Consider the following 23,846-nt stretch of genomic DNA (forward strand, 5'->3'; position numbering starts at 1 on the left):
CCTTAACATCTGAATGTTGGTTTGGTGTCTCTAGCTTGAACAGTTCAAGAGTTACTGTTGGTGAGTTATTTTATGCTAATTTAATACACATTTTTATAGTTTCAGTTGATACGTTTTGTATGAATCGTAAGTTAGGATAGCCTTAACATGTGAAAGTTGTTTTGGTGTCTCTAGCTTGAACGGTTCAACAGTTACTGTTAGGGAATTATTTCATGTAAATGTGTGCAAATGTATAGAATTATCGTTAATTTACATAATTATAGTTGAACTTAACGTTAGGATAGCCTGAACATGTGAAAGATGGTTTGGTGTCTCTAGCTTGAACGATTCAAGAGTTACTGTTGGTGAGTTATTTTATGCTCATTTATATAGTTATAGTTGATAAAGATCTTAAAGAATTTGAAGTTAGGATAGCCTGAATGTTTTAATGTTGATCTTACCAAGCCTACCTACATGAATGCCTACAAAAAGGCATAGCCTCTTGTAATTTATCAAAAATACAAGTAGGCATATTGGATTTAGACATTAGATTTCAGGCAATAAGATACACCAGACAAATTGGGAAGAAATGTAATAATAAAAGAAGTATAGGGAATAACACTACTGTTCTTTCTGACAAGCATATCCTATAATATGAAGACAACATGGCATAACATAAATCTGCCCAGGGCAACACCCAAATTAGGCTGTCTATCTATTTTCCCCACTCCCCCCATAGGATAAAACATATACTTCTGGGTTCACAATCTCTTTGTCAATGTGCCATCTTAAACCAAATCTGTGCCTGTCCAGTTACCTGGAGGGTAATTCCAAAAATATGGTTTAACAAATTCAGGATTCCCTGAACATATCCAGCTTACCTTAACCAGATGAGGGAGTCTGTGATTTCTTGGTTCCAGAATGGCTGCCTCTCCTTGAAGTAATTAGACTAACCGAAGTGCAGATTGGTCGATCTGACAATTGGCGCGTGCACACAACATTCAAAAAGGTCCTCATGTCGATGACATAAAAATATATAGATATGGAGTCAAAAGACAGAGCCCAATAAGTCTACAACAAGAAACACTTGTAACAACATACAACAAATATGTTCACTAATTTACCCCAAAATAGTAATACAGCCGCCACCACAAAAGCCAGAGGGGGAGCCTGACAGAAAATTGCAAACAGAGTAAATGTGTAAGTGAAGCGGCACTATTCCAATATCTAATAGGCCAAATTTACACACATGGGTGATTAGTAATAATGCTTTCACTTTATAGAGCACTTTTATTGCAACGTTGGTGATATTACATGAGAAGGCTATAGCCTAATATATAAATTGTGGTAGCCTATGTCACAATTGCATTGGTAGGCCCATTCCACAGCCTAGGTATGAGGAATAAGAAATGATTGAATTCAGAGTGCTTTTCATGACAACACGGGCAACAATATCTTCTACGTTTAGTTTTAACACCAGTGACCTTGGGAAAATCTGTGGGATTAGGCTATTTATTTATTTATTTTTTGATCATGTTGCCTAGTGTTATTAATTTGAGATTAGCAAAGCATCGCTGAGAGTCAATTGACCACAGCCAACAGTGCCTGCAATTTTGTAAAAGTCCTCCTTGATTATATGGACAGGTTGATGGCCAAAAAAGTATTCAATGCCTAAAGGATCTATTTGAGATCCAATAATTCCTTCCATTTGTAATGCACTGCGAACAATGCAGGCTCGGATGTCAATTGTATTTTCCGCAAAGGGACATGCCATTGTGACAGACAAGAATCTGATTGGCGGAGAAGCCCCGTCTTTACTCACCATTAAAGGCTAAGATCAACTTAACCTAGTAGGTAGCAGGTTTGCTTCAGAGCATTCGTCACCATTGCTCAAATTATGGTTTGACAGATTTCTCTAACTCACTAATCAGGCTTTCTGGAATACCCCTCAGATTGTTAGCTGATAAGGTAACATGACTTAACCAGCTTGTTTGTTATCAAACAAATAGGCTACAGTCCGTGAGTAGCATAGTTTTAAAAACAGCCCACGACATGGTTTATTTATCTAATGTTTCCCTCGAATTTGCAATAAAAAAAAACAACAGCCTATCTCTGGTAAAATGAACCATATCTTTTGAACGGCTTGGGCACACGGTTTTCAGTAAAGTATTGAGGAAATCATGACAGTCACGAAGTGGTCAGGTTGCACTAGGTAGGCACACATATTTTAAAAGATAGTTTATGACTTTTGAAAAAGTAGACTGCTGAAAATGAGTCAATCGACATGAGTTGATGGGTCCAGAGTGGTCCACTGCGTTGTGGAATCTCGACCAATCAAAGCAGGCACCACTAGCTGTGCTTCATTCCAGGGGCTTCTTGCAGTGCCTACTCTTCTACTTATACCACAAGTGATGCAGGTTTATGGAAACTTATATTAGAGTACAGCTAGCCAGCAGATCTGCTTGCTGCAGATCGGACAGGCTTCCTGTGTAGCATAAGACACAGCGGAGCTAGTGCGAGATATGTCTCAGAAAACATACCTCAATCCAGGGATGAGAAATGCGTTGTACTCCGAATTGCCCCATTACCCCAACTGTTACACTGAGGTGACAGCTCATTTTAGCAGAAGCCACAGCAGCAATTTTTGGAATGGCAGTGTCAGCCAGATCCTTTGCCAGTATGCCAGAAATGCCCACCCGCTTGCTATTTTCCCCATTCCCACACCCACGGCTATAAATTCCTATCACCAGCGGGTAAGCGGTGTTTGCTGTTCAAGACATCATTTGTATCTCTGGCGGGTAGCACCCACTCATAGGACCACAAATTATTATTTTATTGAACCTTTATTTAATTAGGCAAGTCAGTTAAGAACAAATTCTTATTTACAATGACAGCCTACCAGGGAACAGTGGGTTAACTTCCTTGTTCAGGGACAGAACAGATTTGTACCTTGTCAGCTCGGGGATTCAATCCAGCAACCTTTCGGTTACTGACCCAACGCTCTAACCACTAGGCTACCTTCCGCCCCTTGCCAGGCTGGTGTTGCATCTCTGGCATTTAGCCTCAGAGGACAGCTATAAACCTGTGGCAAGCCATCCAGCCATGAGTTAATTTGAAAGACAATTGCAAGGAATTTCTCTAATCTCAAATTCGGCCTGCCGCCTTCAAGCTAACCCCAGCCAACCAGAGGCTGCAAGCTGTTTTTGTTGTTTCTATAAGTACCTTACATTTGTTGTGATTTTAATTTGATTCGATTTATTTGCCAATTTAAAAACACAATACAACTACACGTGGACATAATTAATTTAAAATAATCTAGGATGACACAAAAAGGATACACCTAATAATTTACAGTTTAAGTAGATTATATTGATTATGCCCAAAGATACCCTACATTTTTTCCATTGATTATATATTCTATATTTTCGGGGCAATCCAAACTGCTCCTTTTAATAAATTCCACTCCCTAAACCACCTCACTCACTTGAAGAAAAGTGTTTATCGCTACGTTACAGTAGGTGGCAGCACCTCTTAAACCCCACAGAAGAAGCCAAAAAGCGTTCAACAGGAAGTTAACATCCATCCTTCGTAAGCTAGCTTGGTAGCTAGCTCAAGCTGGCTAACATTAGCCACACCTCATGCTCTTTACAGACATTGTGGCCGTGTTATCTAGTAGGAACCCCGTTTGCATGACAGGCTCTGGTGCCTTCCTGCCGTGGGCTCAAAACAAAAGAGAAAATCATACATGTATTTGTGTAGTACCTCATCTGTTCTCCTTTTTGTTTTGTCAACTTTTCACCACCTTGGCTTTGTGCTAGCGCACTAGGTGACTGCAATCTGGAATCAATTTATTTGAGATTTTTCTCGCTATTATACACTGTATATACAAAAGTATGTGGACACCCCTTAAAATTAGTGGATTTGGCTATATCAGCCATATCCGTTGCTGACAGGTGTATAAAATCGAGCACACAGGCATGCAATATCCATAGACAAACATTGGCAGTAGAATGGCCTTACTGAAGAGCTCAGTGACTTTCCACGTGGCACCGTTATAGGATGCCACCTTTCCAACAAGGCAGTTCGTCAAATTTCTGCCCTGCTAGAGCTGCTCCGGTCAACATGGCTCAGCTGCGAAGTGGTAATCTACACAAGCTTACAGAACAGGACTGCCAAGTGCTGAGGCTCTTAGCGTGTAAAAATTGTGGCACCAACTCCATATTAATACCCATGATTTTTTAATGAGATATTTGATGTCCACATACTTTTGGTCATGTAGTGTAGCTACTGGATTTCCCTGACTCTCCCTCGACCCGGTGAAGCGCCCGCCTCCCCCTCGCTTTGGTATCTAACACAGCCTGCACTCTTTTAAAAGTTTTACCATCGGATTGGCCCCCGCCATCAATCTGTAAGACGGAACCCAAACCGGCAGCACGCGTGCGCCATCGTGCATAAATGTATTTTGTCCCCCCACACCAAACGTGATCACGACAAACAGGTTAAAATATCAAAACAAACTCTGAACCAATTACATTAATTTGGGGACAGGTCGAAAAGCATTAAACATCTATGGCAATTTAGCTAGCTAGCTAGCTTGCACTTGCTAGCTAATTTGTCCTATTTAGCTAGCTTGCTGTTGCTAGCATATTTGTCCTGGGATATAAACATTGAGTTGTTATTTTACCTGAAATGCACAAGGTCCTCTACTCCAACAATTAATCCACACATAAAACAGTCAACCGAATCATTTCTAGTCATCTCTCCTCCATCCAGGCTTTTTCATCTTTGAACTTATATGGTGATTGGCATCTAAACTTTCATAGTATTACCACGACGACCGGCAACAAAGTTCGTTTTTCAATCACCCACGTGGGTATAACCAATGAGGAGATGGCACGTGGGTACCTGCTTCTATTAACCCACGAGGAGATGGGAGAGGCAGGACTTGCAGCGATCTGCGTCAGAAATAGGAATGACTTCTATTTTAGACCTTGGCAACGGTGACGCTCACGAGCAGTGTGGGTGCAATAATTGAATAACATAGATTCCTACATTTATTTTGCAAACCGTGGCGGTTTGCTAGGCTGGCTAGGCTAATACCTAGTTGGCGAAATAGCTAAAATTAGCTGGCTGGCTAAGATAACTAGATTACTTTAATGTAGCTGTAAACTAGGTGTTGATAGTGACTGGCTGACTCATTCAGTGCTAACGTTAGCAGGCTGACTAATATAGCTAACGTTAGCAGGCTAGTTGGCTAGTAACCTTGCAAGTTGATTTCTAACAATATATTCATAAAGTATTTACTTGTAGAATTGTCTGAAAATGTAATTGAATAGGCTGGCTTGCCAGGTCCTTCATATTACATCACACCCCAGAAAAACATTTTTAGACGTGACTTTGGCATTCTTCAGAATTCTGAAAGAAAAATAGAAAAGTGAGGTGTAACTTTGCATTGGGTCTTTTGATGTGCATACTAGTGCAAATCCATATGTTAATTAGTGACAGGGGGCAGTATTCGGAAATTCGGATGATTGACGCGCCCAAATTAAACTGCCTACTACTCGGGCTCAGAACGTAGGATATAGATAGTATTAGTAGATTTGGATAGAAAACCCTCTGAAGTATCTAAAACTGTTTGAATGATGTCTGTGAGTATAACAGAACTCATATGGCAGGCAGAAACCTGAGAAAAAATCCAACCAGGAAGTGAGTTGTACTTCTTCTATCTAATCCCTCTTCAAACTACAGTGTCTGTGGGGTCCTTTTGCATTTCCTAAGGCTTCCATTGGTTGTCAACAGCCTTTAGAAACTTGTTTCATCCATCTACTGTTACTGGGCAGAGAATAGGAGCTCAATCAATCAGTGGACTGCCTGGGACCAGTGTGTTGTTTAATGCGCGGGCACTTGGCGCGCCTCTCCTTCTTTTTCCTATGTAATGAATACGCTATTGTCCGGTTGGAATATTATTGACGTTTTATGTTAAAAAGACCCTAAGGTTTGATTGCAAACATCATTTGACATGTTTCTATGAATGGTAATGGAACTATTTGACTTTTCGTCTCTGGTTCTACGCTCTCGCATTATGCCTTTGGATTAGTGACCTGAACGCGCGAACAAAACGGAGGTATTTGGACATAAATATGGAGTATTTTGAACAAAAAGAACATTTCTTGTGGAAGTGGGAGTCCTGGGAGTGCATTCCGATGAGGATCAACAAAGGTAAGGGAAGATTTATAATACTAATTATGAGTTTAGTTGACTCCAGAACTTGGCGGGTAACTGTATAGCTTGCTTTGATGGTTGAGCTCTGTACTCAGAATATTGAAAAATGTGCTTTCGCCGAAAAGCTTTTTTAAAATCTGACACAGCGGTTGCATTAAGGAGTAGTATATCTATAATTCTATAAATAACTGTTGTAAAGTCTATCAACGTTTATGATGAGTATTTTTGTAAATTGCTGTGCTCCTTCACCGGAAGTTTTGGTGGGAATACATTTTCTGAACATCACGCGCCAATGTAAAATGGGGTTTATGGATATAAATATGAACTTTATCGAACAAAACATACATGTATTTTGTAACATTGAGTCCTGGGAGTGTGATCTGATGAAGATCATCAAAGATTAGTGCTTAATTTTAGCTGTATTTCTGTTTTTTGTGACGCCTGTCCTTGCTTGGAAAATGGCTGTGTGGCTTTTATTTTTTAGGCACTGTCTTAACATAATCTAATGTCCTAACATAATCTAAGGAGAAGTGTATCTTTAAAATGGTGTGAAATAGTTGTATGTTTGAGAAATTTGAATTATGAGATTTTTGTTGTTTTGAATTTGCCGCCCTGCTATTTCACTGGCTGAACCGCGGGTGGGACGCTAACTTCCCTCATAGCCCATACTAGTTTTAAGTGTGGTGACATTTATGCTACTCAACCTTTAATGACAGAATGCATTTGAAATTTAACGCACATTAACTTTTATATGACAAATAAAATAAGATTATTTTATCTATAGGTGTGAAAAAGGTCTTCATGCATAGATAAGCACACCAAAGACGGCATTAATGATAAGTAATAAAATGAAGATGGCACTTCTGAAAGCCTATTTCACACCATAGACTGCTGAATTTGCAAGATAACTTTTCCTTCTTCATTTTGATTTCAGCACAAATGTGCCCATGGATTGATGTTTCAGCATTGTCTCAATGAAGAGTTTGGCGTTCGACTAGCCATGTGCAACATGAAATGCACAGTTACAAGCCTGATAGAGCGGCAGGCAGATGAGCAATATCCACCGTTGTAGTACAGATGAAGCCTGAGCTGGAATGTGAAGCTCACTGATGCTGGTTAGCTTTAGAAAACCCTGAGTAGATCTAGCTTGCTTCGTAGGATACCCCTCTGTGTAATAATTGTTATTTATCAGAACCAAACATTTAGAAATACTGAACAATAACACACTAGCGGCACCCATTCTGTAGATATCAATAGATGAAGCACCAATTCTCTAGCCTGGATTTTGAATCATGCATGGAAAAAGTGGATCATTCAGCGAAGACGTTGGACCTTGTTAGTTACCTTAGTTATCTAGTAAAACAATGGTCAAATCAACACGTTTGAAAATGTTTCTCGTTTTTAGTTTTCTCGGCTGTTCATGCACCAGATTGGAATGCAACTTTTTTTGTTCAAGTAACGTTTCTACTTTCCTTAATTTCTGTGTAGTTTTACATGTGTAATGTCAACAACGACAATAACGCAAGCTAGCTAGCTAGCCTAGCCAGCTAATTAACGTTCCTTGGCTATCTAGCTTGATAACGTTAGCTAGCTAAAACATGAACATGGCCGTTGCTAGCTAGCTAAATTATGGTAAATCCTGTTAAGTTGCTATCTTATTGTGTCCTTGCTAGCCAAGTTACTTAGCTAGCTAGCTTACTAACGTTAGATGGTTTGCTAACGTCAGTTAGTCAATGTTGTTAGCTAGCTAGTTAACTAACATTATATGTACATTCAGAGGAGAAAATAGCCCCTTTATTCATGTAGCTAATCTGGTACGTCTTTCAGTTAGCAATGGCCAGTCCCAGCAATGGATACACCACACCATGTGGATGATAGCCATGGAGGTATGCAAGTTAACGTTACATTAACTTAGCCCAGATGAGACTTCGCCTATCTGTTCTTTCTTGCACAGTACTTCATTTCAATGTAACGTTATTGTTTTAAACAAGGCCAGAAGTGAGACACTACAACAGGCCAACGGTGCCAAGTTTGGGCCGCATGACAAGAAGGTAAGAACATACTGTAGCGACCCGCACAGACAGCTGTGGGTTATGTTTTAGGCTATTAGTGGGTTGTGTTGTACTTACCAGTGTTCGTGGGGTCATGCCAATCAACCTGCTATCTGCCAATCACGGGAATGCCTGGAATGTTCTTATACCGGGCAGCCTGGTGGTTGGCGGAATGGCGTGGAGGGGGGTTGGGCAGGGGGATGGAGCATTGGAAGTTAAGACCGGGTTTAGCCATTGTTCTCTCTCTTACGTCTGGGCTTCACAAGAGAAGGTCACGGTTGGTTTGTTGGGTACCTTTCATTTATTTGGTGTGGGCTACGGCCAAACAGTAGCCTGTTTGTGTGTTGGGTTAATAAACCGTCAATTCGTTAACTCCATCCTCTGTCTGGACAATTGTTCCTTTATGATCTAGTGAGGTCATTACATTGGTGTCGGAAGTGATCGGACCTTGCATCCACAACAGTGCGTGTGCTTGGCCGGTGAGCGCGTTCCTGTAAGACGTAGAGTCACAAGTTAGCGCGAGGACGCGCTCTTTGAAAGGAGGGAGTAGTGTGACGACCCTGGGTTTATAAGCGCGGAAATCGACTCTGCCGCTCGAGCATGCTTTTGTGGCACAGTCGATAGCGTACCGGACTTCGGGCTTGAAGGTCGAGGGTTCAAGACCTGCTCCCTGCTGTTTCATTACTTTGGTGTCAGAAGTAAAAACGTGAATAAAAGTTAGCTAGCTAGCTGACTTCGGTGGCTAGCTACCGTAGGTGAGATTGGGGTTGAAAATGCTTCGAGGGAATCCAAAAGTGAAGGTGGAGGTAGGGGACGATTATGGCCAAGGAGATGCGTGTGCATGGACGTCGGAGGATCTGGCTGAGGAGATCGCCAGGGCGTCGGATCCCAGAAGCCACTTGAGGGAGGACGTTAGAATGATGGCGGCTGAAGCGGGCATGAGTGCTTTGTCTACTGTGCTTCGCGCAGATTCTGGTGGGTGGACCGAAGGGGTGACGTCAACGTGGCAGGACAAGGAATCTGGGGCTCAGGATGTAAACGAACATGGCGGCGCCCAGCCCCGGCTGTGTCCGTATCCGTTAAGACCCCAAAGTATTCCGGTAAGGCGGATTGGGAAGCTTTTCATGCACATTTTGAACTATTAGCTCATTTTAGGGGGTGGTCGAATGAAGATAGGGCACTGCAGTTGGCTTTATGCCTCACGGATGATGCTCTGGCCTGTTTGATATTGATTAGCCCCGAGGACAGACGCGATTATGGTGCCTTAGTGGGAGCACTGAGGAGGCGCTATGGACAGTGTGTACAGCCCGGGCTGCTGCGCTCCGAACTGAGTAATAGACGCAGGCAGCCTGGAGAGCCTCTACGGGTGCTGGCTAATGACATTGAGAGCCTCTCTCGGCGGGCATATGCTCACATGCCCCCCTCCGTGCAGAGCGAGCTAGCACGGGACCAGTTCATACAGGCGCTTTCTCCTACGGAGCTGCGCATACAGACCCAGCTGGCTCATCCTGAGTCATTGCAGATAGCCTTGCAGATGGCGTTGGAGAAGGAGCTGGTGTGGGCTGGGGCTTCAGCTGGGTCTTTGGTGGGGGTGCAGGGAGGCAGACCCTCTGTGCGAGCTGGGGGGCAGAGCAGCCCAGACCCGGAAAAGCCTGCATGGGTGGCTGATATGACAGAACTCATTTGTGCTGTGTCGCTACAGGCGGAACGAAACATACGCCGGGGTCCCCGGCCAGGCCATCTGCGCCGGGAATGCCCCAAGTCGCCCAGAGCTAAGGGAAATGGCTCAGGGTCCGCATAGACCAGGTAGTGCAGACCCCTGGCTTTCTATCCCAACCACCATCTTCTTCAGGAGGAGCCCACCGGCCCAGACAGGGAAGCAAGCCTCCACTTCCCCCAGAAGCAGACGAGGGCAAGCAGACGGAGCCTGTTGTTGTGGTGGGCCGGACCTGTGTTGGGGACTTTTGTCATGTCCCTGTCACTGTGGAGGGGGTGCCCTGCTCTGCCCTGGTGGACACGGGGTCCACAGTGACCCTGGTGAGGCCAGATATTGTATCAGGTTGGACTCAGTGTGAGCCCACAACTATGCAGCTCCGCACAGTCACAGGTGAGCTGGCACCCATGAAAGGAAGGGGAATAATGACTCTGACAGTAGGGGGCAGGTCTGTGCGTCATCCTTTGTGGGTGGCGGCTGTGCAGGACCCTTGTATCCTGGGGTTGGACTTTCTTAGGAGCACAGGCTGCCAGTTAGACCTAAATGGGGGCACACTGAGCTTCCAGGGAGGGTCGGCAGTCACCATGCCCCCCCCCCCCCCCTAATATCACATTCACTCAACCCAACAAACCCTTTACGCCAACAGTTAAAGCAGCAGAGACTCATGGCTGCCCCCCTCCCCCACATCTGTGTGTGACTTTTCCCCAGCCCCCCTGTCACCTACGGCTGTGTTACATTCCCCCAGCTACCTCCACGACACAGCCCTCCGTGAGCCCGGGCCGCACCCCCCCAGCCCAGCTACCACAAATGGGAGAGGAGAGGACACTGTTTGCAGTGAGGGAGATATGGGGGAGGAACTGTGTTGGTCTTGACCCCGAGCAGCAGGAACGGTTGTGGCAGTTGCTGTTTGAATTCAGAGACAGCTTTGCACTGAGTGAGGAAGAGGTGGGTCAGACTCATCTGGTGCAGCATAAGATCGACACAGGTGATGCTCGACCCATCAAGATGCGTCCCCGCCGTATCCCGCTGGCACGCCAGGAGGCGGCAGACAAGGCTGTGTTGGAGATGCAGCAGGCAGACTTCATCAAGTCCTGAGACAGCCCCTGGGCGGCGCCAGTTGTCATGGTTCCTAAGAAGGGGGGCAAGCTGAGGTTCTGTGCGGACTACAGGCGGCTGAATGAGGTAACCAGGAAGGACTCATACCCCATACCACGTATGGGGTATGGGGTATGAGTCGCTGGACCTGGTTAGGGGGTCCTCCTGGTTCTCCTCACTAGACCTCCGCAGTGGTTACTGGCAGGTGCCCCTCTCCCCAGAGGCCAGAGCCAAAACTGCATTCTCCACTAACAGGGGACACTGGCAGTTCAAGGTCTTGTGCGTCGGCCTGTGCAACGCTCCAGCTACTTTTGAGCGTTTGATGGACAGGGTGCTGGATGGCATCCCCCGACAGCAGTGTCTGGTATACCTCGATGACATCCTGACCCATGGCAGCTCCTTCCAGTCAGCCCTGGTGGCGCTACGGCGTGTGCTGGAGCGGGTGGCTGCCGCTGGTCTGAAGCTCCACCCCGAGAAGTGTCACTTCATGAGGAGAGAGGTGTCCTTCCTGGGCCACCAAGTGGGGAAGGAGGGGATCAGCACCATGGAGGACAAGGTGGGGGCTGTCCGAGACTGGCCCACCCCACCGACCAGCGTCAGCTGAAGAGCTTCCTGGGCCTGGCCTCGTACTACAGGAGGTTTGTACGGGGCTTCTCAAGTGTCGCTGCTCCCCTGAACCGCCTGCTGCCGAAGGACAAGGCTTTCACTTGGACAGTGGAGTGTGAGGAGGCCTTCAAAACCCTCAAACGTGCACTGATCGGGGCCCCTGTGCTCGCCCTCCTGACCTCACCTTGCCCTTTATCCTGGACACAGACGCAAGCAATGTGGGCATGGGTGGGGTGCTGGCCCAGATGGGGCCAGAGGGGGAGAGAGTGGTGGCGTACTTCAGCAAAACATTTGACAAACATGAGCGCCGCTACTGTGTCACCCGGCGGGAGCTCCTGGCTGTTGTGGCTTCCATCAAACACTTCAAGTACTACCTGAGTGGCCTGCCATTTACTGTGAGGACTGACCACTCTGCTCTCCAGTGGCTCATGTCTTTCAGAGAGCCGGAGGGACAGGTGGCACGCTGGTTGGAGGAGCTTCAGCCGTATGACTTCACAGTGGTGCACAGGGCAGGGGCACGCCACTCCAACGCCGACGCCATGTCCCGTCGGCCCTGTACTGCAGATGGCTGCCGCCACTGTGAACGGAGAGAGGGACGGGAGAGAGCGCTGAGTGCAGAGGAGGGGGTCTGTGCCACAGTGTGCCGGGCGAGCAGGCCGGTCTGCTGTGAGCTGCAGACTGTCGACGTGGCTGAATGGGGGCAGCAGCAGGGACGGGACACAGACCTACAGCCAGTGCTACAGTGGGTAGAGGTGCAGGTGAGGCCACCATGGGAAGAGGTGACAGCGCTCTCACTCGCGACCAAAGGGTTGTGGTAAAAGTTTGAGAGACTGCGGCTGGCTGATGGCGTGCTACAGCGGGCATGGAAGGAGTCAGCTATGGGAGAGGAGAGGTGGCAGGTGGTGGTCCCAAAAGCATTGCGGGAGGCTGTGCTCCAGAGTACTCATGGCGGAGGTGGGGACTGGACACTTTGGGGTCACAAAAAACACTCCGCCGCCTCCGTCAGGGCTTTTACTGGGGGCAGCACAAGAGGGATGTGGAGGACTTTTGCCGCCGCTGTGACAACTGCACAGCAAGAAAGGGCCCCCCAGGCCACTCTCATGCTCAGCTCCAACAGTTCCCAGTGGGGGCTCAAGAATGTGTGTGTGTGTGTGTGTGTGTGTGTGTGTGTGTGTGTGTGTGTGTGTGTGTGTGTGTGTGTGTGTGTGTGTGTGTGTGTGTGTGTGTGTGTGTGTGTGGTGTGTGTGTACTTACCACACTAAAGGGCTTCATTCAAACTCAGTGAGCTCTTGGAAGAATGGGTTATTGTAGGGGTTGAGAACGGCGGGCGGGAAGCCTAGTGGTTAGAGCGTTGGGCCAGTAACCAAAAGGTTGCTGGATCCAATCCCTGAGCTGACAAGGTAAAAATCTGTCATTCTGAACAAGGAAGTTAACCCACTGTTCCCCGGTAGGCTATCATTGTAAATAAGAATTTGTTCTTAACTGACTTGCCTAGTTAAATAAAAACATGTTTGGCCCTCATGTTTCATGAGCTGAAATAAAAGATCACAGAGTTTTCCATATGCACAAAAAGCTCTCAAATTTTGTCCACACATTTGTTTAAACCCCTGTTAGTGAGCATTTCTCCCTTGCCAAGCTAATCCATCCACCTGGCAGGTGTGGGATATGGAGAAGCTGATTAAACAGCACGATCATTGCACAGGTGCACCTTGTGCTGGGGACAATAAAAGGCCGCTTTAAAATGTGCATTTTTGTCACACATCACAATGCCACAGGTGCCTTAAGTTTGAGGACGAATGCATTTGGCATGCTGACAGCAGGGATGTCCACCAGAGTTGTTGCCAGAGAATTGAATGCTAATTTCTGTACCAAAACCCACGTCCAACGTCATTTTAGAGAATTTGGCAGTACGTCCAACCGGCCTCACAACTGCAGACCACGTGTAACCACACCAGCCCAGGACCTCCACATCCGGCTTCTTCACCTACGGAATCGTCTGAGACCAGCCCCCCTGACAGCTGATGAAACTGTGGGTTTGCACAGCTGAAGAATTTCTGCACAAACTGTCAGGGAAGCTCATCTGCGTGCTAACCGTCCTCACCAGGGTCTTCACCTAACTGCAGTTTGGCGTTGTAACCAACTTCAGTGGGTAAATGCTCACCTTTGATGGCTAATGGCACACTGGAGAAGTGTGCTCTTCACGGATGAATCCCGGTTTCAACTGATGGCGTCGTGTGGTCGAGCGGTTTGCTGATGTCGATATTGTGAACAGAGTGCCCCATTGTGGCGGTTAGGTTATAGTATGGGCAAGCATAAGCTATGGACAACAAACATAATTACATTTTATCGATGGCAATTTGAATGCACAGAGATACTTTGACCAGATCCTGAGGCCCATTGTCGTGCCATTCATCCGCCGCCTTCACCTCATGTTTCAGCATGATAATGCACGGCCCCATGTCGCAAGGATCTGTACACAATTCCTAGAAGCTGAAAATGTCCCAGTGTACAACAGCGTGTTCCAGTTCCGCCAATATCCAGCAACTTTGCACAGCCATTGAAGAGGAGTGGGACAACATTCCACAGACCACAATTAACAGCCTAAGCAACTCTATGCGAAGGAGATGTGTCGTGCTGCATGTGGGAAATGGTAGTAATACCAGATACTGACTGGTTTTCTGATCCACGCCCCTAACTATTCTTTGAAGGTATCTGTGACCAACAGATGGATATCTGTATTCTCAGTGAAAATGTGTGAAATCCATAGATTAGGGTCTAGTTTATTTATTTCAATTGACAAATTTCCTTATGAACTGTAACTCAGTAAAATATTTGAAATTGTTGCATGTGCATTTATATTTTCTGTGTAGTTTATGAAATCAATGGAGGCATTGAACAAATACAAATAAGACAGCTAGATTCACCTATTTCAATCCAATAAAATATTGATATACCAGACTCACAACATTTTCCTTTCTTTCTCTGCCACCAAATGTTTATATACTACTGGTAAAGTGAACAGGTTTGGCTAATACTGTAACATTATGCAACAAAGTTTGAGAGGATATATGGATACGGACGAATGTTGCACAGCTGAGAGCCGAGTGAACAGTGACAGGTAAGGAGGACATTGTCCCGGTGTTGTTGCCGTTCATGCTCTCCCCATTTAGCATACTGTATCACTGGACATCTAGATGGCTACCAATATTAGTAATTTCTTTTGTAGGCTGTTATCTTACTTGAAATATAATCCTGGGAGGAAAAATTATTGGCCACGTTACTACCTACCAATGGTGACACTGTGATAGAGCTCCCCAGTGGAATCACTTTAGATCGGAAAGCACCTCAATACAACATCGGTGCACTAGTCATTCGCTGAAGCTGTGGTTTATGTGTAAAATGCGGCCCTTCAATCCGAAAAAGAATAATGTTGTGCCGGTAATATGGGTAATATCCTTTGAACTGCTAGAAACGAGCCATTTTCTCTGTAGAAATGGTGAAAACATAATGGTTACGAATCTGTACTCAGTTTATTCTCTATGGCACTCAGCGGCTGCGGTACAGCGACGCCTATCATCACAACAATCATTATCTGGGTGATTTATTTTTTATTTTTTTTTCTAGGTGTCACAGAAATATATTTATGAGCAATTTAGAGCGGACCGAAATGGCTTGTGTCAGCTTGAGCTAGCTTATTATAGCTAGCTAGCAAATGTAAGGCAGCTAGCTAGCTAGGAAAACATGTAGTAATTCAACATTGGTTAGCAATAAAGATAAACAAGTCAAGGTACCTACCCAGCAGCTGCTGAAAATATTCTTCCACTTCACAGCAGCTTCAAGAAGATATTTTACTAAAATAGTCTAGCTTTATGTCTCACCTGACAGTATGAGGTTGGCACCTGAAACCGATCATTTGAATCTACAGTAGGAATAAGATATTACTGTAAAGAAGTACAGTATGTTGGATTCATTTTTACTGGAGGCTTCCAATTATAGGTAATAACACTATTTTCATAATTTTACCCATAATGCTGTGAAATCCACAGCAATAATGCTGTAAAACAGATTAACTTATTTTTTTTCTGTGCATTCAGTGATTTACTGTTGAAATGACTGAAAAGTCTTATGCAGGCCTAATGGCCGATTGTACTTGGCACCTCTGAACAGAGTGCCAACCGTAATTTGCAAACCGATTCTACATGTAGAAACCTGAGAAAATGTCGACAGTTAGATGCCTACCGGCGGTTGGTCCCTAAAACACACAGCGCTGAACGAATGGTGAACAAACGGCAGATGAACAGCAGACCGCCATTTGGTGCAATGTGTTTTCTCCTTTACATCCAACTCTAACACCAAAAGCTATTCAATGCCTACTTTATTTATTTTTTACTTTTACCGCTTTTTCTCTCCAATTGTTAGTTAGTGTTGTCCCATCGCTGCAATTCCCCTACGGACTCGGGAGAGGCAAAAGTCAAAAGCCATGCGTCCTCCATAACTGCCAAGCCGCACAGCTTCTTGACACACTGCTCGCTTAACCCGGAAGCCAGCCGCACCAATGTGTCAGAGGAAACACCGTCCAGTTGGTGTCCAAAGTCAGCTTGCAGGCACCCGGTCCGCCACAAGGAGTCGCTAGAGCGCGATGAGACATGGAAATCCCGGCCAGCCAAACCCTCCCCTAACCCGGAGGACGCTGGGCCAATTGTGTGCCGCCTCACAGGTCTCTTAGTCAAGGCCGGCTGTGACACAGCCTTGGATCGAACCTGGGTCTGTAGTGACGCCTCAAGCACGGTGATGCAGTGCCTTAGACCGCTGCGCCACTCGGGAGGCCACAATGCTTACTTTTGACCATATCCATTTTGATTGTATAAAAACATTTCTGCAGGTGATGATGCTATGTGGTTAAAGTCAGTTTTATGCTGAAAAGTGTTTATGTGTTGTTAAGATCTAGGTTTATTGGAAATCCGTTCTCTATTGACGCAGATGCTGTATTAATCAGACAATTATTATTCCACTCAACTGAATAATTTCTGTTCTTTCATATACAGAAATTAAACTCTACACTTTTGATGTCCAGCAAACTAAGAAACCCGAGCTCTCTGTCTCCATGGGAGGAGATCGTATCAATTTAAATCCTAAAAGGCATGAGGGAAACAAAAATGGTAAGAGATCAGATAAAAGGGAAAAAAACATTCACTATGACAACATTAAGGCATTATTGTCAGCTAAAGATGCATTTAAATGTGATGAGAATCTTATCAAAGTAACAAGTCAAATGTTATTGTTTTTGGGGGAACCTCTACATTTGTCAAATGTAGAACCAGACACTAGCACTTACAGTATCAACATCTGACATAAACTTCAATATTACTACATTCAAATTCAATATAATTTTTTCTGTACATCAGGAAGTGTGTCCATAGTTTTCCTGCGGTATGACAGTGTCGGTGGCATCCTGAAACCAAACACTGACCCTGGTGTTACAGACTACACGAGCTACGCAGAAACAGGGGAAATCACTGTGAACTCTCGGGTGATAGCGGCTGCCATCAAACCTGCTGACATGTACCAGGTGGACCATGTGACCTTCACTCTCAGACACACAGTGGTATGTTTGCAGTCACACAGACAGCCTAGACTCATCCATTATCTCTCCAGTGGCAGACCGCTAAATTGTGACACACACAAAATTACAACACTCCTGTAAATCCTGTTTTGATGTCAATAGGAGATTTGTGTTACAATTTAAGTTAAGTTATGGAGCGTTGTGATTAATGTGTATGGCCCTCTGTTAGTTTAAAAGTGCATGCAGGCATGGTATGGTTGTTCAGTATTTCCACAATCATAAGGTAGCCATTTGTTTTACACGAACCACCCCATTTATTTTGTACCTTTTTCAAAAACATATTTTGCCATAACATATCCAATTCCTATCCTATTTCATTCCCTTTCTTTTGAAGCCTATTGACACTAAAGATGATGTAACCAAATGTGCCTTTTGGGAGTACGATCCGGCCAGCATGCAGGGCCATTGGGCCACACAGGGCTGTGAGCAAACTCACGTCAACAGCACCACCACCACATGCTCCTGCAATCACCTCACACACTTCGCCATTCTTATGTCTTCTGGACGGGCCAACGTAAGTGTCCATACCATCCATATGAATGTATTCCATTCCCCTGTGGCTGTCTTGTTGGTGATCTAAACATCTTGCATGAAAGGCAAAATGGAAGTGATTTTTTATAGAAAAGACAAGCTAACTTGTATTTATATATTTTTTTTAAGGAGAGTGGAATTGCACCCTCTTATATTTTTTGTTGTTTATTCAGACAGCACATAAATATAGAGGGATATAGGGCAGGAGAATAGAAAATGTGAATGATGATTGAACCCACAACCTTTTAGGCTCTATACATAGTATTGGGGGCTATACCATTCAACCACACCTACTAGATTGTAGGTTTAACCTCTCAAACTCTGACGCCTTCCGGTGGCCTTTTCTAAACAACACATAATATTGTATACTACCCTCATAAAGTACCGAGATACTGCAGGCTAAAAAAACTGAAATGTACAGCTTTTTTGTTTGGGGAAAAGGAGATTTGAAAGTCTAGGTTTGAAATAAAATATGTCCCCAATTACTGTTACAAAAGGATAAAAAAAAGAAAAAGAAAGTCAGATTGTTTACCTAATGGTGTCGTTCTAAACATGTGCAAATTCACATAGGAACACACCCATTTGAAAAGCACAGGGCATTCTTATGACATTGCCAGCAGTAAGATTTGAGTTTGATTTCCAAAACCACAAGGGCTGAAGCTTTCAAATGAGATGTCACTTTCTATTTTCTGACAACAACAAAACTAGGGGAGAAGCACGGAGAGGGGGAATATGAGCTGTAAAAATGATTCGCCTTCCCGCTGTGTTGGTTCTTCTTTTCAGATGGCGGCCCACTACAACATTCTGACCAGGATCACTCAGCTGGGAATGATCATCTCCATCATCTGCCTGTCCATGTGCATCTTCACCTTCTGGTTCTTCAGTGAGATACAGAGTACCAGAACCACCATTCACAAGAACCTGTGCTGCAGCCTCTTCATGGCTGAGTTCATCTTTCTGGTCGGGATCAATATGAACACCCATAAAGTGAGCACTGACTGCACTTCGGCTCCAATAAATATTGAACAGTATATTCTTGAACGTAGCCAGACAGTATGTTGAATAAAGTGAACCTGTGTGTGTATTTGTGCCTCCGTCTGCATCTCATTTGCATTTGTTTACATGTGCAGTCACCCTTGTCTTATACGATTTCATAGATGGTAAGTCTGTCTAATATGATAAAGGTCAATTTTGTTTCTCTTTGTCTGCCCTCAGCTATTCTGCTCCATCATTGCTGGGCTTCTCCATTATTTCTTCTTAGCGGCGTTTGCCTGGATGTGCATTGAGGGGATCCATCTGTATCTGATAGTGGTCGGTGTCATCTACAACAAAGGATTCCTGCATCGCAACTTTTACATCTTTGGATATGGAAGCCCTGCAGTGGTGGTGGCCATTTCGGCTACACTTGGCTCCAAGTATTATGGTACCAATAAAGTGTAAGTAGAAAAATGGAGTGTGCTTGTTAGGTGTTGTTGTAGCACTACACACCAGCATGTGGTTAAATAATGTTTTATGTTTCAAAGGTGTTGGCTGAGCACAGAAAATAACTTTATTTGGAGTTTCATTGGGCCAGCGTGTTTGATTATCCTGGTAAGGTTCAACATTTTAATTTCATCATATTATTTTCAATACATTTTCACAAATTTTATTGGACATTCAAGAATTTCCTTTCTTTCAGAAATGTCTGGAAACACTGATTAAATCATTTACAACATGTTATCATTTTGCATGTCAGTAATGGGTAATAAAGTTGATGACATTCCACAATTACATCAAAAAGTTGTTTACTCCAAAGAACATATTGCAGTAGTCCTAGGTTGTTTCTCATGGTTTTGTATGTGTCTATCCGGTCTAAGGTCAATCTCCTGGCTTTTGGAGTGATCATTTACAAAGTGTACCGACACACTGCTGTGAAGAAGCCTGAGATTAGCCATTACCAAAACATAAGGTAAGCTTGATAAAAACATCCCAAGAATGTATTGACTTTATGCCAAAGACCCAGTGTTTGTTGAGGAAAACTCAACATGTGTAAAAAAAATAAAAAATAAAGATGACTACAGTTAGTAAAATTGTCACACAGAAGTATTGAATATTGAGCAGATACTTTACTTTAGGGCAGAACTTGAGCTACAAACGTTAGCATTAAGCTGATTGTATGAGCCTTAGTTAAGCACACATACTGTACATCAAGTCAGAATATGGCTAACAATGACAAAACCATATATGGTCCTTCCAGGTCCTGTGCTCGTGGTGCCCTTGCCCTTCTGTTCGTCCTGGGCGCCACCTGGACATTTGGCGTGTTGCACATTCTCAACGAGACTACCCTCACAGCCTATCTCTTCACCATTGCCAACGCTTTCCAAGGGATGTTCATCTTCATCTTCCTCTGTGTGTTGTCCAGAAAGGTAAAACCTTTCTCTCAAATAGGTTCATAATTATGGGCAGAAGTTTTTCCTGACCACATGACCTGACCAGGAGAAACGCAGGGCGCAGAGTTTTGCCTGGACATATCATATGGTCAGGAGATAAACAACTTCTGGCCCTATTTGTAATTACTTTAGCATTCCTTCATTATAAAAATGTCATATTTTACCTCATCCACACACTGATGCTAACTAATGCATGTAATACATTCGCCATTCCATTTGACTTTACCAGATCCAAGAGGAGTATTACCGGCTGTTCAAAAATGTGCCATGTTGTTTTGAGTGCCTGAGATGAACAAGGCTGCGAAATCCAGAGGGCCCATCATCAGCAAAGGTTACTGGAGACTCTGGAGTCTTTTTTTTTTTTTTTAAGTAGAGTACAGCACTGCAATATCTTTACCCCCATGTATGCTTTGTTTACCAGGCAAAGAGAATAATAATGAGAACAGACTTGTTCAACTGATGCAAATTGTTCAAGTAGCAAAGAATGTTTTGTGTTTAAATCTCTTTTCTCCTTCTTGTAAGATTGACTTAAAGGTAGACTCTGGGAGATGACATTGCCACAAGCAGCACCGCAGATATTGCGATAAGCGAGATGCAAGACTTCTCTCTCTCACACACAGTCGCATGCAGTATCTGAGCATGTGCACGGGTTCGCTTCACCACGGGCCCAAAACAGCCGAGTTGTTGCTGAAATTGACCCACTATGCTTTTTACATCTACGTCATATCGCTGAGTCGACCTTTAATATTCTACATTTTGACTTGTGAGAATTTTTGGAGGGTTAGTTTTTTAGCACTAAACATTTCACTGTCTCATCTTAAACCTAGAATCTTACTTCTGTTCTATTTTTTTCTAATGACTGAGCATTCTCACATTACTTAACAGTTTCTCAGATACCTTATTAACTTGGTGCTCACCAGTTTGCACTTCTGTTTTCTATCAAAATCTCTCTTCATTGTTAGCAGATGGAGGATGAGGGTAGTACACCAACACGGCATGGTATGGCCTATTAAGTATTTACTTTTAATAAAGATTCAGCTTTTTCAGTATGTGTGTCATAAGTTTGTAAATTATTCAAGTTAGTCAAAAACAAATCAAATGCATTAAAATATAGATATAATGACCTCTTCTGAACGTTTCCCACTTTGTAAAACCTAAAGGTGTTTTCTTTATCTTCTCATCCCTTTAACAGAAGTTATTTGTGACCTGTTTCAAGAAACTAGGCATATGTCACGGGTCACTACTTCACAGGAGAGCCATTTGAACCTAAACAATTTTTTTTATCAAAACGTGTTTTTTGGCTGGCTTGCTAGCTAACGTTATGTGTATGCTCTCCACTTTCTGGAGGACCGAGTTTCGAAACAGTGGAATTTGAGTATGATAGCTAAGGAGATGGCAAAAATGCCTGTCTCTGGATTACATCTTCAAACTAAGGGCAACCATGACATCCGACAGGAGATGGTCCATCCATGATGCATAAGATAGTCTAGCTAGCTACATTTACAGATCTTACACATTTCTAATTTTGACAGTCTTTTCATTTCAAGTTAGTGTACTGTTAGCTAGCTAGCTAACGTTAGCTATCTAGCTCGCTAGCTAACGTTACATGTATGATCTTATTATGCGTATCTCAGAGCCATTTGCTTGACTAGTTATAGCCTAATGTTAGCTACTTAATATTGAACCTGGTTAGTTAGCTACCTGCAGATTCATGCAGGGTAGTAACATCATGAGTTGGATTATGTTTCATTGTTTACCTAGCTAGCTAAATGTCTTAACAAAAGACTCTCGTTTGAGTGTGCCAGAGTGCAGAATAACTGAATTTATAAATGCTCAACACCCATTGAATAGGGCCGGTGTCAGTAAACATCGGCAAAAGTGTAATTAAATTGTTGCCAGCAGCACAGTTGCAGTCACCAACACTCTAGATAACATGAAAACAGCCTAACCAGCTCTGCTAGGTCAAGTAAAATGGTCAGAGTGGGGTGTTCTCTCATTATGTGTCTGGAAGTAACTAGCAAGCTAGCCAATGTTAGCCAGTTAGCTTGGGTGCTTGACTGCTGTTATGAGGTTAATGTTCAGATCAACCCTGCTCATTAGCCAGAGCATCCAGTGTGCGCTCTAAACGCTCCGAGAGCAAAACACTCTGAATTTACAAATGGACAATCTGACAGTCTGGATAAAATAACAGCCTAACCAGCTCTGCTGGGTCGAGTAATGTTCAATGAGTTGTTCTCTCATTTGTGTCTAGAGTAGCTAGAAAGATACCTTGGGTGCTTGAGTGCTTTAAAAAATATGAACAAAATAAATACAAAAACAGAAATCTACAAACAAAAGTACATAAAACCTAACAGACAGGGGTATTACATATCAAGATACGTTTTCAACTTGTCAAAGTTTTATGGTACGTATTGTTTTTACACTGATAATTTCAAAATAATATTTAAATTCTGTCTTAAACAATGTGAAGAGGGATTTGTTCTTCCCCGACTTCATTTCATGGATAAAGAATCTGCCATGAAAAATAAACTAATTAACAATGAAAGTTAAATCAGGGTCCATATAATTTGTATCAAAATAAATCAGTCTTTCAAATTAACATTAATAGTAGTTTCTTTTAAAATAAGATCTTCTAACTCACTCCACAATCTTCTGACATAAGAACAGTCCCAAAATAAATGGACAAGAGTCTCTGGGTCACAACCACAACATCGGAGTATAATAAGTATTTTACAGGGGTGCTTCACTGCTGTTAGTACAGAACGCTTGGATCAACCCTTAAAGAGATGGGTGGGACTAAAGGTTAAGAGGGTGTGAACGATGCTAAATGGGTGTAGACAAAAAAGGGGTCTCCAGTAGTAGTACCAAAACATTCAAAGGCCATTTTCTCAAATCTGAGATTACAAGTTTATCAACTTTAAAAACAAAAGGACTTTCCCATTGTTCCTCAACTGTAGTGTTTGATATACCATTTTGTATCTCTGAATCTCTACTTTTATCCTATGTAAAAAAAACAGAATTTCAAATTTTCCTAATTAAGATCGATTTGAGCCAGTCAGTCACATTCGTTTTTGAAAAAAATCCTCAAGTGTGAGGAGCTTTGAGAGGGATAACTTGGCGCAAATTCTTTTTTATGAGCAAGAGAGGAGTTTTTGTATGGAGGTCAAATATAATGCCTTATTTGCTACGTGAGGTTTATTTGATCGTGCATCTTCACGGAATGGCATTAGTTGGATTTCATTTTCTGTTATCTTTGTCCTAACAGTTGATACAACTTTCACATGCTTGACACATTTTATCATACCTTTGTTTGGTTTTAGTGTGTAATAGTATCCGGTTTTCTCTTGATTGTGTCCTGTTTTGTCATTATTCAGCACTGTTGTTGAGTACAACAGCTGTATAGGTGCATTATCTTGCACAGAGGGAGGGAGTACCCGTCTCACTTTGTTCACGTTTTCTTTGCAAGCAACTTGTTTGCCAATGACAGTGAAGTGAAGAAATTGTCCATGGTGACATTGCTCCCCTTGCCAACATAAGGTTCCACAAGCCTCATCACCACATTCTCCGACACTCACGCCTACTAATCGATGTGGATA

The 23,846-nt window shown here is 43.5% G+C and overlaps 1 protein-coding gene across 2 annotated transcripts in view; it reads left to right on the forward strand.

Moving 5' to 3' along the window:
* Positions 1 to 21,299, forward strand: part of adgrl4 (adhesion G protein-coupled receptor L4) — a 34,021-nt gene extending 12,722 nt beyond the window's left edge. The window contains exons 8-17 of one of the 2 annotated variants that reach the window (XM_014168617.3): positions 16,713 to 16,826; positions 17,073 to 17,272; positions 17,625 to 17,804; positions 18,605 to 18,808; positions 19,037 to 19,257; positions 19,345 to 19,411; positions 19,678 to 19,769; positions 20,058 to 20,226; positions 20,480 to 20,581; positions 20,773 to 21,299. In XM_014168617.3, the coding sequence (XP_014024092.1) occupies positions 16,713 to 16,826; positions 17,073 to 17,272; positions 17,625 to 17,804; positions 18,605 to 18,808; positions 19,037 to 19,257; positions 19,345 to 19,411; positions 19,678 to 19,769; positions 20,058 to 20,226; positions 20,480 to 20,542 (1,310 nt within the window). In that variant the 3' untranslated portion in view covers positions 20,543 to 20,581; positions 20,773 to 21,299. Of the gene's footprint in view, positions 1 to 16,712; positions 16,827 to 17,072; positions 17,273 to 17,624; positions 17,805 to 18,604; positions 18,809 to 19,036; positions 19,258 to 19,344; positions 19,412 to 19,677; positions 19,770 to 20,057; positions 20,227 to 20,479 lie in introns of both variants that reach the window. The other variant, NM_001173573.1, reaches the window with a different exon arrangement.
* The last annotated feature ends 2,547 nt before the right edge of the window (positions 21,300 to 23,846 follow it).

Source organism: Salmo salar, chromosome 23 (assembly GCF_965601325.2).
Source record: "Salmo salar chromosome 23, fSalSal1, whole genome shotgun sequence".
Classification (NCBI taxonomy): Eukaryota; Metazoa; Chordata; class Actinopteri; order Salmoniformes; family Salmonidae; genus Salmo; species Salmo salar.